This window comes from Pantherophis guttatus, chromosome 3 (genome assembly GCF_059756535.1).
Source record: "Pantherophis guttatus breed Tessera chromosome 3, ASM5975653v1, whole genome shotgun sequence".
Lineage (NCBI taxonomy): Eukaryota > Metazoa > Chordata > Lepidosauria > Squamata > Colubridae > Pantherophis > Pantherophis guttatus.
The window spans coordinates 106015908-106029717 of NC_142065.1; the positions used below are offsets into that span (position 1 = coordinate 106015908).

Genomic DNA, 13810 nt, shown 5'->3' on the forward strand with positions numbered 1-13810 from the left:
AGTACATCCAGTGTCCAGGGATCAGGTCCAAAAAACCGCCCTCTCACGGCGGTTGGTCCGATGGTCGGGTCCCCACCGCTGGTAAAGTGCTTATGTGTGAACACATCCCGATTCAGCCCTCAGGAGGCCCCAACACCAGGCCACCCTCTCACGGTGGCCAACTGGTGTCCAGCCCCCTTAGCCAAAAGGATGCAGCCATGAACCGACCTCCAATTTTCCATAGCCCTCTCCACAGTCAGGGGGTTCAGCTGGTAGTGAGAACATAGCGGAAGTGAATCCCACAGGCTAAAGTTGGTCCCAGTGGGCGCGGTCTTAAAAGGGAGCGCTGGGGAGAGACAAATGAGGCGGAAGTGGGGCAGTTGTTTCAAGTCCCCAACCCCCGCACAACCACAGTTTGAGGCCACCTAAGGCCTGGGGAAAAAAAGTCAGACCAGGTCCTTTTCGCCCCAGCCATGGTTGCAGGTCTCCCGGTCTTATTTAATTCTCGTTGGTTCGTTGCCCCCCCAACTCCTAAACTCCGACTCCAGCTCCAAGGGGGGGGTCGCCAACGCCCTCCGACCGCCGGCTGTCTCCACCGCCATCGCCATCGCCACTGCGCCATCGTCGCCAGACTAAAAAGCCTGGCGGCATCCCAGAGATCTTCGGGGGTGCCCGGCACGTCTTGTAACTCTTCGGGCAACCCCCCCGGGCTTAAGAACCCACTGTGCAACGCCACCCCGGCGCCTGGACGGCCTCCGGCCTCGGAAAATGCCGCCGATGCCCAGCTGATCGGCCCGGCGCTCCCGACATCGCGCCGTCCTCTCTGCTCTGCTCAGCCACGGAGGAGAAAAAAACCCTCTCCGTGCTGGCAGAGAGCTCCCTGGACCAGTCCTGGGGGTCATAGCTCCTCCAAACGACCCCAAAGGACCCAAAAGGAAGGTCGGCGCCCCATCCTCAAATCGCGGTCCCAGCGAGCGCCGCCATCTTGGGCATGCGCAGAATGCATATATGCAGAATGCATATATAAGTTGACCATAAAAATAGCAGTTTCTTTTGTCTACTCATGAGGAACAGTGGTCTGAAGTCACGTAAACAATCTCGGGCGATCTCTCCTTTGGTCAGGGGAGATTACTGACTTGGAGCATCCATTAGCGATTCCCCTCACAAAAGCTATCTTGCTAGTCAGCAAAAGCCAGCAAGGCTTCAGCTTGCCATGATACTTTCAGGAAATTGAGGCCTTACAGATTCTGATAGCATTTTTCCCTCTGAGAGTTAGGCTGGCTGCTGACTTTTTTTTTTTTTTTTTTACTGGTAATCCTGTCACTTTCCGTCTTTTTCTATCTTCCATCAAGGTCATCTCATTGCATAGACAGCTCCCAAAGCATCTTGTCTTTCTTTTCAGCACACTTCTCCAGACCATGCCCTGCTTCACTTTAGGTTCCTCTCCAGCTAATAAGCAAGTTCAGTTGTTTTTTTCCTCCAACTCTTTGGCTTCTTTAACACCTTCCACTCATGAGCCAATATTATATAATCTAAATTTGGGTCATTTAGAATATTTGTGCATTTGGTTCTTTATACATTTGGCTTGCACAGAAGGCTCCTGTCCAGTGGTGGGATTCAAAAATTTTTACTACTGGTTCTGTGGGTGTGGCTTGGTGGGCATGGCGTGGCTTGGTGGGCGTGGCAGGGGAAGGTTACTGCAAAATCCCCATTTCCTCCTGATCAGCTGGGATTCGGGAGGCAGAGAATAGATGGGGGCGGGGCCAGTCAGAGGTGGTATTTACTAACAGAGAATGAGTACTATCTATATACTGTTTGTAAAACTCTGTTTACTTGTAATTAATTTTTAAAGATAAGTAAAGAGAAATAAGAAATTTCTCAACAAAGAATATTCTTTTAGGATGAGATGACATCATAGCCCTGGCCATTTAATCTTGAATTGATGATACATGTTCATAAACTGCTTATGGACTGCTTTCCAAAATGTGTAAGGAAAATACTGATACTTTTAATGATATTTTTAAAAAAGGAATCAGTTTAATGAGGAATTTGGTGATGTACAAAGATTTTGGAAGGTTAGTAACATGAGGAAAGGCTGAGATAATTATGCATGTTTTGCTCTGTGGTGGGAAGGAAAATAAGCGGATACTTTTAAACTTAACTCCAATAATGCCAGAAAAACGTGAACTGACAATATCTAACAGAAGATCACAAGCATCATTAACCAGGTAACCAGGTAACCAGGTACAGCTCCCAAATTAGGGTGAAGGTCATAATATAAAATGTGTTATTACAAAACAACACAACAACTAGAAGCTCAAAATATAGGGTGAAGCCTAATTTGAAAACCACATCAGTTTCCCTGAGAATGCTCACACACCCTTACATGTGCAGTTTTTCTTGGATTTGTAGGGCTCTGTAATAAAAGTTGGTTGCTTATTCCTCGTTGATTCCTGATTTTATCCAGTGGTATACATTGCAGGTAATTCCCCATCAGATGAATCTGAAGAGCGTGAGCGAGATCCCAGGGTCCTCACTTTTCCAGAGTATATTGCCAGTTTGTCAGAATCTGGAACCAAACGTATGGCAGCTGGGGTGCGCATGGAGTGCCAAAGCAGAGGCCGCTGCCCCTCCTCCTGTCCTTTATGTCATGTGACCTCTAGCCCAGATGCTGTGGCTGAACCCATCCTCCTAGAAGTCACAAAAGCAGCACCCATCTACGAGTTGGTCATCAATAATCAGACTCAGAAGGTGAGTGATATCATAGTGATGGAAGGAAGCATTTTAGCCCCAGATACAAAGAAATAAATATGCCATGACATTTTCTGTGAATCTCAAATTTTGAAATTAATTAGATGGTTTGCAGGGGAAAAAAGAAGAGTTAGAAGAAAAAGCCATGCAGGAAGGCATACAATGACATTTCTGGCTTTCTTTTTAAAGCATAATGACTCAAAACAGCATCAAATGTGAGACATTTAAGATTCAGCATTGGGATACTTATGAATGCTCCTCAGTCTCCTTGTATTCCCGTATATTGATCCTGTTTGCAGAATTGCAGTAATTCCTTAACATTGTTCCTTTTTTTTTGTTCTGAGATTTGTTTGGCCAACTGAAAATGTGCAGGTTTTCTAATCATAGTACAGACAAAATGGAAATAGGAATGTCTGCTTGCACAGATTCTCTGCCTGGGTAGAAAATAATACAGTTGGTAATATCTGTATGCATACAAATGTACATAATGCTTTGAGATAGGCATAGAATCTTCAGAACTGTATGTAGCAGCTCACAGGACTATCCAAAGTCCTTGATGTAATGAAGTCTGCTTTCAAGTCCCCAAAAGTTGGAAAGATATCCCTCCCCCTCTCTCAAAGAAGAAGCCAAGAAATGCAACCATGTCCATAATACCAAACTTCTCTGCCATGTCTGCTGAGTGCCAGATCTTCCTTTCTTGTCCTTCTCATGTACTTTTTCTGCTGCTATTCTATACTAAAGAACATATGTACAGCACTATGGCTAAATCTCTCGGATACATTGACATTCACCACAGCAGGACCATACTGGTCTGCTGCATAAAAATCTGTGTGGTGAATAAAGAAGAAAGATATTTCTTGCACATCTCTTAGATCAACTTATTGTGTATTATGGAGATGAACTTATTGTGTATTATGGAGACTACAAGCAAATATACTAGTCTCCCATATAATAACTGTATGTGTGTTTGCTCAGATATGGAGTCAGGTCCTCTTCTCTTTATTGTTTCATGTCCCTCCCCTCTCCCCATGTTTTAAATTATGTATTTGTGTTTTCTTGGTCTGGGTTCATAAATACGAAGAAATGAAATGAAAAATGAAAACTAATTATGTAGCCTTTGGTAAACCACCACACACTATCAATAATATGGAAACAATATTGGGATGACTTAAAAATCGTTGTGATATATGGTGGCAATATTGAAAGTAAGGAAAAGGATTATAAACACATTAAGTGGAAAGAATTGCAGCAGAGAGCAGGTGTGTTGGAAAAGCGATGACTCAAGTAAGAGCAAGTGCAATATGCCCAGTGAGACTGATCTGCTATGTAGCAATTTATTCCTATACACGTGAGTCAGATGCTGTAAACATTTAAAGTGCAAACAGGGGAATTAAAGTGGATGGCAAATTTCACAATGACTTGGTCCTCCTTTATTTTTCTATTTATTCACCTTGAATTGCCAGCCTCCATGCAATAGCTGGCAATGTTTTCTTCTTGTTTAACTGTTCCAGAAGTGAAATCAGAAAGCAATGCCCTCATCCTTCTTTGAGATTTGTGGCTGTATATTAAGTGTGATTTGTTCAATCAATAAACCAGGGGAGGATGTTTGAACTCAGGTAAAGGGCATGGGGCTACGCCTGCAGGCCTTGCCCCTCCAGTTCCTGACAATGTTGTGTTAAACAGCTCAATCCAATATACCACACACCGTATGAGCAAAAATGAAGGAAACCTTTGTGCAAAGGCAAAAGCCTTTGTCAAGTTTAACTGATCAGAATTAGAATTCTTCTTTAGACTGCATTGTTTGTTATTTTTTTAGCTTTTTTGATCAGTCTATGCCTCAGATTGCAAAATCATTCTGATATTATTGAAGTAAATAGGAAAAATAGTCCAAAGGAGCCTCTAGGAACACTATCATTACTGCCCAAACCAAAAATCTTTCTTGTAAGACGTATCCCCACCATCATAGTGAGAAATAAATAGAAAGAGGGGGGGGTGATTCCTTGTTGACTGTCTTATTCTATGAACAGGAAGAGTAAGTTTCAGGACTGATCTTGGTGAGGATTTTTTCACATATTCCTTATTTCCTTCTGTGCTTTTCTTTCTCTCCTTCTAGCTGCTGCAAGAGGCCACCATGAGTTCCCTGTGGTGCTCAAGCAGTGGAGATGTCATTGAGGACTGGTGTCGATGTGACTCAAGTGCATTTGGTGCAGATGGACTTCCAGCCTGTGCACCACTCCCACATCCTGTGTAGGTGTACAACTTCAAACTTTCAGCCTTAAGATCATGCTAAATGTTCTCTAGGGAAATGTCATATTAAGCATTCTTCTTTGTAACAAATAGTGTAGCTCAGGGGTGGGTTCTAAATTTTTTACTACCGGTTCTGTGGGTGTGGCTTATTTTGTGGGCGTGGCTTGATGGTCATATGACAATTATTTAGGATTTAGCAGAGGTACTGGTCTACCAGGCTTTTAACTGCTTGCAGAGCTGTACCGATCTACCCATTTATTTTTGCAGGCACTGATCTACTCATGTATTTTTGCAGGCACTGATCTACTCATGTATTTTTGCAGGCACTGATCTACTCATGTATTTTTGCAGGCACTGGTCTACCCATTTATTTCTGCAGGCACTGATCTACTCATGTATTTTTGCAGGCACTGGTCCACTCATTTGTTTTCTTTTAACACCGATCAGATGTAGGGCGGCCCTTTGAAGCCCTGCGGCAAGAGTTTAAACAGTTTTTTCCCCTCTAGCCATCATCTGGGACTCAGGAGGCAGAAATAGATAGGGGTGGGGCCAAATAAAAGGTAAGAAGGTGGGGGGGCATGGGGGGGCAGAACTGGTTTGGTGACATCATATAGTCACCGCTACCGGCTTGGGAGAACTGGGCCGAACTGGGAGGAACCCACCTGGTGTAGCTGCTGCTAATCAATGTTTCAGAGCCACTTGGAACACCTGTATTTCCAGGAAGCAGACTTGATCAGTGGCTTTCTTGTTCCCTGGATGGCAGGTCAGGGTTTGAGATGGTTATCAATCAGAGAAACTTTGGGAAGTGTGAAGTCTTCAAATCCTCTTACTTTGAACTATATTTTATTTCCAGAAACATTTTAGAGCTACAATTGGAGATTTTTCTTATCCACAGAAGTATTATATTTTAAAAATCTTATTAAATCTTAATGCTCCACAATGCCCAAAAGAAATGTAAGAAAAATTGCCATTAAATATGTTCAATTCCTCATATTCTGCAAAGGGCGGTGGCTTTATAAAGCTGTGTAGGAAGTAAAACCCATGCTTTCTGTGAAATACCGGCATTATTAATTTTTCTATAGGCTATTGTTAGAAATGAATACAACCAACCAGCATGGGTTGATGAAAACAAAGAGACTTTATTAAAAGAAAATAGGAAAAAATAAGAAAATTCTGGAATGCGCAGAATTAGATAAACTAAAGAAATTAAGGGAAAAGAAAAATCAAAGTATTATAAGATATGGAGTAGATGGTATGAATGGTTGAAAAATAAGGAAATAAGTTAAATGAATGAAGAAAGGAGGGGGAAAATGTGGACTATCAACTTATAGGATAGAGGGAATGAAAGAAAGTAGAAAATGAAGGTTAAATAAGTTAATACTAAAATATCTGTAAATATTGATATATAGAAAGAAAGGATCACTGCTTACAGCTGAAAAGAAAAGTGATATTTTTTCTTTTTTTGTTTTTGTTTTTTATTTTTCTTCTCTAAATGTTGTATGTCTATGTTTTGTTTTTAATGTGTTTAAAGTAAAAAACTTTTAAAAAAAGAAAAAGAAAATAATAAAAACAATTTTCAAAATAGGGTGGTATCCCAGCAGATCTCAACAAGGAGTTTGAGCCAGGAAGCCACACCTAAAGTTTCAAAAGCATTACATTTTATAGTTCCCTATCCCAATGCTCCCCCCCACGCCCCTCCTACATCGCATCTAGTGACCGATCATGGCTAATCCGAAGCGCCTTTTAGAGAGAACATCATCTCTTTCTCTAATTACATGTTCATCAACACCTCCCTATAACTACCCCTAAAATATTTTGCAAGCATGGCTTTTTCTTATCTCTATTGCCTTGGCATTAAAGAGTGGGCCTCTTTCTAACGGGCCTCAAACAAAAGAAGATCTATTCTAACACAACATTGTTACATATTGGTATGCTTTCAGCATGTTCGCCAACTATCTTAAAGCAGAATAATGTCTAACATATTTAACAGAGTACCAGAGCTGGAAGGACCCTGCAGGTCATTCAGTCCAACCCCCTGCCTGAACAAAATTGAATCTTCACTTATATGCATTTCTAACTTATATACCTATATACTATTTTATTTTTGAATTTTCTCATATCTTACACTATGATAGTAGGATGTATATATTACCGTACATACGTCTATTAGTAAAGCAGACCATTCTATTTTTCTTCTATAAATACCATTCAGGTGCATGTAAGGACATGGAAAAAACTTTATTCAAATCCTAGTCCATCTAACTCAATTTTGTGACTTACAGCAATTATTAAGGCTTCCACTATGAAGTCTGTATCAGGAGTGGCCACAACTTCAACCTGGAACTTTCTGACTGGAAAGCAGGAACTCTGCCATTGACTTTGCTCATAAAACGCTGCTGAAGATTCTCTAAAAGAGTCACAGTCTGTAAGGACTGTGTGTTTTGCAGAGGAAATGCCAGAATATGACATACCCTGACTTTCATAGGGTTGAATAAGTACCTTGGCATTTTTCGACCTTGCACAGCAAAAAATATTATTGAAATAGAGATTATAGCCCAGACAGATTCTACATTGAAAAAAACTTGATACTGTAGAGGAGCAGATCTTACATTTTCTGGTGTAGGAACTCTGCCAAGTTAGTTAGAGGAACTTAGGTCTTTTTTTTCAATGGATAAATCGGGGGCCAAGATAATGTCTTTCTACTTGAAGATAAAATTTTCTAGGTTTGACATTCAAGAATGCTGTTCAAGTCCTTCCTCTGTCTTTTATATCTATCATAAACACAGGAAAGAAAAACAATTGGATGCTTAATGCAGATGACATTAAAGGTTCTGCTAGTCAGCAGAATTCAAATCAAGAATTGATTTGATTTGATTTGTTGATTTTGAAATGACTAATTGTTTGGATCACCAGTTTAAGAGTGAAAAGCAGGATATGAATTAATAAATGAATACCTTCTTTTCTTCAGCTACTTAATACCTTCACTTGCTGCCCAGTCTTAGACATTGCACTTTAAAGGCTTAACACCCCACCCCACCCCACCCGTCATCCTTGCTCTGGTGCTGAGAAGATCTTCTTATTGCTTATGGAGGATGTGATGGAGCCTTTATATCAGTGCCATCTTGCTGCTTAAACAGAATGAAGCCAGATCCAAAGGAATTCATGGGAGATTAATTTCTGTAAGAAAATGGAATAATTCTGATTATATGAAGAAGGAGACTGAGCAGAATTCATGATTTACAGTGCTTCAGTTGTCCTCTGTTGCCATTTCTGTTTTAGCTGCTTCAGAAGGCAGATACTCATTCTGTAGCCCAAATGTTCTCTCCTATCTTCTGGCTCCGCTAGGAATAGAGGGAGGGAGGGAGGGAGGGGGAGAGAGGAGGAGGAGGAGGAGGAAGAAAAGAAGGAGAAGGAGAAGAAAGCACCACCATTGCATAACAAAATAAAATGTATATTTAAGGGGTTCTCATGCATGTACAGAAGTATGTATTGTAGATGAACTTTTTTTAATATAAGTTTCAGCAAAAGTTCACCATATTTCATTGTAATTAACCATAATCTAAATCTATTAACAACATGCTCATAGAATGCAAGTAATATGAGATTTACAATTCAATAAATAATTGGGGCCATAAATTTATCTTTCCAATGTTGAAGAACTTATCTTTTGGCAATAATATGGGCTAGGAGAGCCTATTTCCATTTTCCAGCTATCGGTTTCCATGTATTAATTTATTAGCTGTATAGTTTTAAAATATGTGTGCATTGAGAAATATTAAACTTTGTTTTATAATCAATATATTATATCATTTCTTCCCAAAATATAGTAACTTTAGGATATTGCAAATTTATGTATTAAAATCAAGTATTAGTCTGGTTGCATCTCCAATAGTAAGTGATTTACTACATAGCAATGCAGGCTTTCACAGCCAGCATAAATCAAGTAGTGATGAGTTTCTGGATTAATAGGCCATGGTGTAATTATGTGGTATCTTGATGTTTCATCAGCAACAGGATAACAAATAATTACACTATGGCCTATTATCCCTGAAGCTCATCATATCAATGAATAAAATGATTTACTTGTTGCCTTTCTATACAAATGCAGAGGAATCTGATAAATCTGAAAGATAGTTTGTTGTATAAACCATTTAGTGCTCCTTCATGAATTACTGCCTTGTCCTGGTGAAGGGGCTTGTGTAGCTCAATGAAGCTATGAGCTATGCTGTGCAGGGCCACCTAAGACAGATAGGTCATAGCAGAGAGCTCTGACAAAACGTGATCCACTGGAGAAGGAAATGGCAACCCACTCCAGTATCTTTGCCATGAAAACCCCATGGACAGTACCAAAAGGAAAAAAGATATGACGCTGGAAGCTGAGCCCCTCAGGTCGGAAGGTGTCCAATATGCTACTGGGGAAGAGCAGAGGGCTAGTACTAGTAGCGCCAGAAAGAGTGAAGCGACTGGGCCAAAGCCAAAAAGACACTCAGCTGTGGATGCATCTGGTGGTGCTCACAAAGTGCTACGCTCAATTTGTCAGCAAATTTGGAAAACTCAACAGTGGCCACGGGATTGGAAAAGGTCAGTTTACATTCTAATTCCAAAGAAAGGCAATGCCAAAGAATGTTCAAACTATCGCACCATTGCACTCATTTCACATCTAGTAAGGTTATGCTTAAAATCCTACAAACTAGGCTCCAGCAGTATGTGGATTGAGAACTACCAGAAGTACAGGCAGGTTTTCGAAGAGGCAGAGGAACTAGAGATCAAATTGCCAACATATGTTGGATCATGGAGAAAGCTAGGGAGTTCCAGAAAAACATCTACTTCTGCTTCATTGACTATGCTAAAGCCTTTGATTGTGTGGATCGCAACAAATTGTGGCAAGTTCTTAAAGAGATAAGAGACCATCTTATTTGTCTCTTGAGAAACCTGTATGCGGGTCAAGAAGCAACAGTGAGAACTGGACACGGAACCACTGATTGGTTCAAAATCGGGAAAGGAGTTCGGCAAGACTGTATACTGTCGCCCCGTCTATTTAACTTATATGCAAAGTACATCATGAGAAAGGCGGGGCTAGATGAATCAAAAGTTGGAATTAAGATTGCCAGGAGAAATATCAACAATCGCAGATATGCAGATGATATCACTTTAATGGCAGAAAGTGAAAAGGAACTAAAGAACCTCTTGATGCAGGTGAAGAAGGAGAGTGCAAAAGTTGGCTTGAAACTCAACATTAAGAAAACTAAGATAATGGCATCCGGCCCTCTCAATTCCTGGCAAATAGATGGGGAAGAAATAGAGGTAGTGACAGATTTTATTTTCCTGGGTTCCAAGATCATCGCAGATGGGGACTGCAGCCAAGAAATTAAAAGATGCTTGTTCCTGGGGAGGAAAGCCATGGCAAATCGAGACAGCATACTAAAAAGCAGAGACATCCCCCTGCCAACAAAAGTATGCATAGTTAAGGCTATGGTTTTCTCAGTTGCAATGTATGCCTATGAAAGTTGGACCATAAGAAAGGCTGAGCGTCAAAGAATTGAGGCCTTTGAACTATGGTGCTGGAGAAGACTCCTGTGAGTCCCTTGGACTGCAAGGCAATCAAATCGGTCAGTCCTAGAGGAGATCAACCCTGACTGCTCTTTAGAAAGCCAGATCCTGAGGATGAAACTCAAATACTTTGGCCACCTAATGAGAAAGAAGGACTCACTGGAGAAGAGCCTAATGCTGGGAAAGATTGAGGGCAAAAGAAGAATGGAAAAGTGGAGAATAAGGTGGCTGGATGGAGTCACTGAAGCAGTAGGCGTGAGCTTAAATGGATGCCAGAGGATGGTAGAGGACAGGAAAGCCTGGCGAAACATTGTCCATGGGGTCGTGATGGGTCGGACATGACTTTGCAACTAACAACAACAACAAGTTTTGGTGAGGTTTTCATCATTGTGGTTAAAACATTTTCCAACTGTTGAAGCAAAATGGGGGCTTCTGGTTTATTGATTACAGGCATTCCTGATTGCCTGGGATTTTTGGTTTTGGGATTTAATGAGCCTATCTAATAGAATAGATATCTCTGAGACTGAAAATGCCACTGAAAGATGTCAATTAATGTTTAAATCAAATGTAAATACTTCCAGGTGGTGGCAACTGACCAATAAATACCAAATACATATTTGTTTTTAATTATTGTTTGTGGGAATCAGTTTTGATGCCTAGCAACTACCTGGATTAGACCCTGTAGTTTTCTTGGCAAAGTTTTTCAGAATTGCTTTGCCCTTGCCTCCTTCCTAGGGCTGAGAGAGAAGGACAGGTCACCCAACTGGCTTTGTTCCCAAGGCAGGATTAAAACTCACAGGCTCCCAGCTTCTGGCCAGATGCCTATGACACCTAATTAGCTATTTTTAAAAAACACAGAAAGCAATAAAAACTTATCATCCACTAGTTGATCAAATATAAAGATCCAGATCTTCCGTAAAACTGGAATTTTGAGATCTGAATTACTCCATAATTTAAAAGACTAGCAGAGTTGGTAGGAACCCTAGAGGTCTTCTAATCCAACGCCCTGCTCAACCAGGAGCACTACATTTAAAGGGAGAAGGAAAAGTAGGAGTTTTTCTTGTCCCTTGAAGCCAGTGCTTCCACTGAAGGGCTGAATTAAAAAGAGGGAGGAAGGAGGTTCATCACACAGAATTTCCTTTCTACATCCAAACATGATGTTGGAAGTTTCTCCCATTCTCTTATTAAACACTTTCTCACTGCTCCTTATGTAGTTTCAACGAACCTCCATTCTTCTGTATTTTCCCACAATAATCTTGGGAAATGGACTGGCCCAAAATCACCCCATAATCAGCGCTGGAAGAGAGCCTAATTTGGAACGCTGACACTTCTATAATAAAGAGTAGATTTGAACCTGAGTCTCTCCAGTCCTAAACCACACTTTAACTGCACTATCATACTGAAATTGTTATAGGGAAAACACATCAATTTGTCGGAGCAAAAGCAGTGTATATAACCTGGGGTGTCTTGTGGGTGAATCATTTCATTGTGGCTCTATTACAATAGGGTTCAACCTGGTGTCCGCAGTGATTAATCTACCACTTTCATAACTTGAGCTACTTACTTAAGGATTTAATGAAAAAAAAATGAATGCATTTGTGTGGCATAATCCAGCATTCCAAACAAGATGAACAAAAAATTGCTCCTTAAAAACGGAGAACAAAATGGATTGAAAGCCAGGAAATATCATTTTAATCTGAATAAAAGAATGAGTTAGGTAACTGTTTAAATGGGTCACTGTGCCCTTTTCAGCTGTAGGGCAGCCAGGAAGGGAGAAATTAAACTGGAAAAGATAAATCTTGACTCACATTAATTTGTAACAGCTATTTTACTCAAATGCCAGCCTATTTTGGAAGAATTCAGGAGAATGTGCTAAATTTCTTCCCCAAAGACAAGGTCTATGTTGAAAAACTGATTTTCTGGTGGTTCAAGCTGAAGTTGAATATTATCTACACAGTACTGATAAATTACTGCTATTATAAAAAAGCATAAAATTCAACAATGGAAAAGATCTTTTGGTTTCAGATGACATTATAAGATGTTTCAAATTTCCATTTGTGCATCAAAGCTCCATGAAATTGATTGTGGGTTAATCTATCTACAATCAGTTGAAGTCAGCTAAAATTAATCAATTTACCCAAGGAACTGTCTCAACACACTGAAACAAGCTATTACACATGACTCTTACCAGAAATGTTCCAAATGCATTTTAATATTCTGCCATTGCTTGCGATGCTTAGCCGCCCTGAGTCTTCAGAGAGGGGCGGCATATAAATTAAATTAATTGAATTAATTAAATTAAATTAAATTAAATAATGTCAGTTTGCACCATGTAATATGCTTTTCTCAGCCTTTACCCATGTTCAGTTTAAAAACCACTTTGCATTCCTTTCTAGATTAACTATTAGCAGGGTGGTTTTATTCTGGTTAAATAGAGTCCCTTCCTCCTGTATACACATGACTTGTCCCAAAATAAATCTAATTTTCTCACGTAAAGCTCTTCCCCTGACCTCTGCTTTGCACTCTTCTCCCTGCAGGCTAAGGTTATCCACAGTTCATGAGCCTAGCAGTTCTCTGGTGGTGCTGGAATGGGAGCACTCGGAGCCACCAATTGGAGTGCAGATTGTTGATTACCTCATCCGCCAGGAGAAGATCACTGACCGCTTGGACCATTCAAAGGTGGAAACTGGTGAGTACAGCTGATCCTTTGAAGAGAAATTGTTTACCAAATTGTATCTAGAACACTTCCAATTAAAACATTTAATTAAAATCAAATTCTGTCCCCTTAGCGTTAGATTGGCCTTAAGATATAATATGAAGAAAATAAACTACTGGCGTACTCAAGCTCTGAGGGCTTTTTTGTTTTCTTTCCGTTTCCCTTTCTTTCTTCAAACATCCATCACATTTTAAACCTTACTGCTTAGTGGAGAGCTAAATGCAAATTATGGAAAATGCAGACTCTTTTCTCATATCTCTGTATATAATTTCAGTAGCAAAATATAACATTACAATAAAGTTGTAATTATTCAGGATTAGCCCAGCAGACTAATCCAAATGAATGCACCCCTTTACTTACTGATACCGAGGAAATAATGAAGAAATGTTCAGTATATCCCAAATTTCCCAGTTTGGATTCTATTTTGCAGATAATACTGGTTGGATCTGTTCTGACCTCTGAGTTAGTATCCTCATGGTTGTGACGTCCCATTTTTGGGAATTAATTGCCCTATGAACTGTGAGAATGGAACTGGGCTGAAGTTGTCATGATCTAAACTTAGAGGAG

General features: G+C 40.3%; 1 protein-coding gene across 2 annotated transcripts in view; it reads left to right on the top strand.

Moving 5' to 3' along the window:
- Window positions 1–13810, top strand: part of ASTN1 (astrotactin 1) — a 220969-nt gene that overhangs the window by 196799 nt on the left and 10360 nt on the right. For both annotated transcript variants that reach the window (XM_087890143.1, XM_060690146.2), the window contains 3 exons: window positions 2462–2730; window positions 4844–4977; window positions 13065–13216. In XM_087890143.1, the coding sequence (XP_087746269.1) occupies window positions 2462–2730; window positions 4844–4977; window positions 13065–13216 (555 nt within the window). The remainder of the gene's footprint in view (window positions 1–2461; window positions 2731–4843; window positions 4978–13064; window positions 13217–13810) is intronic.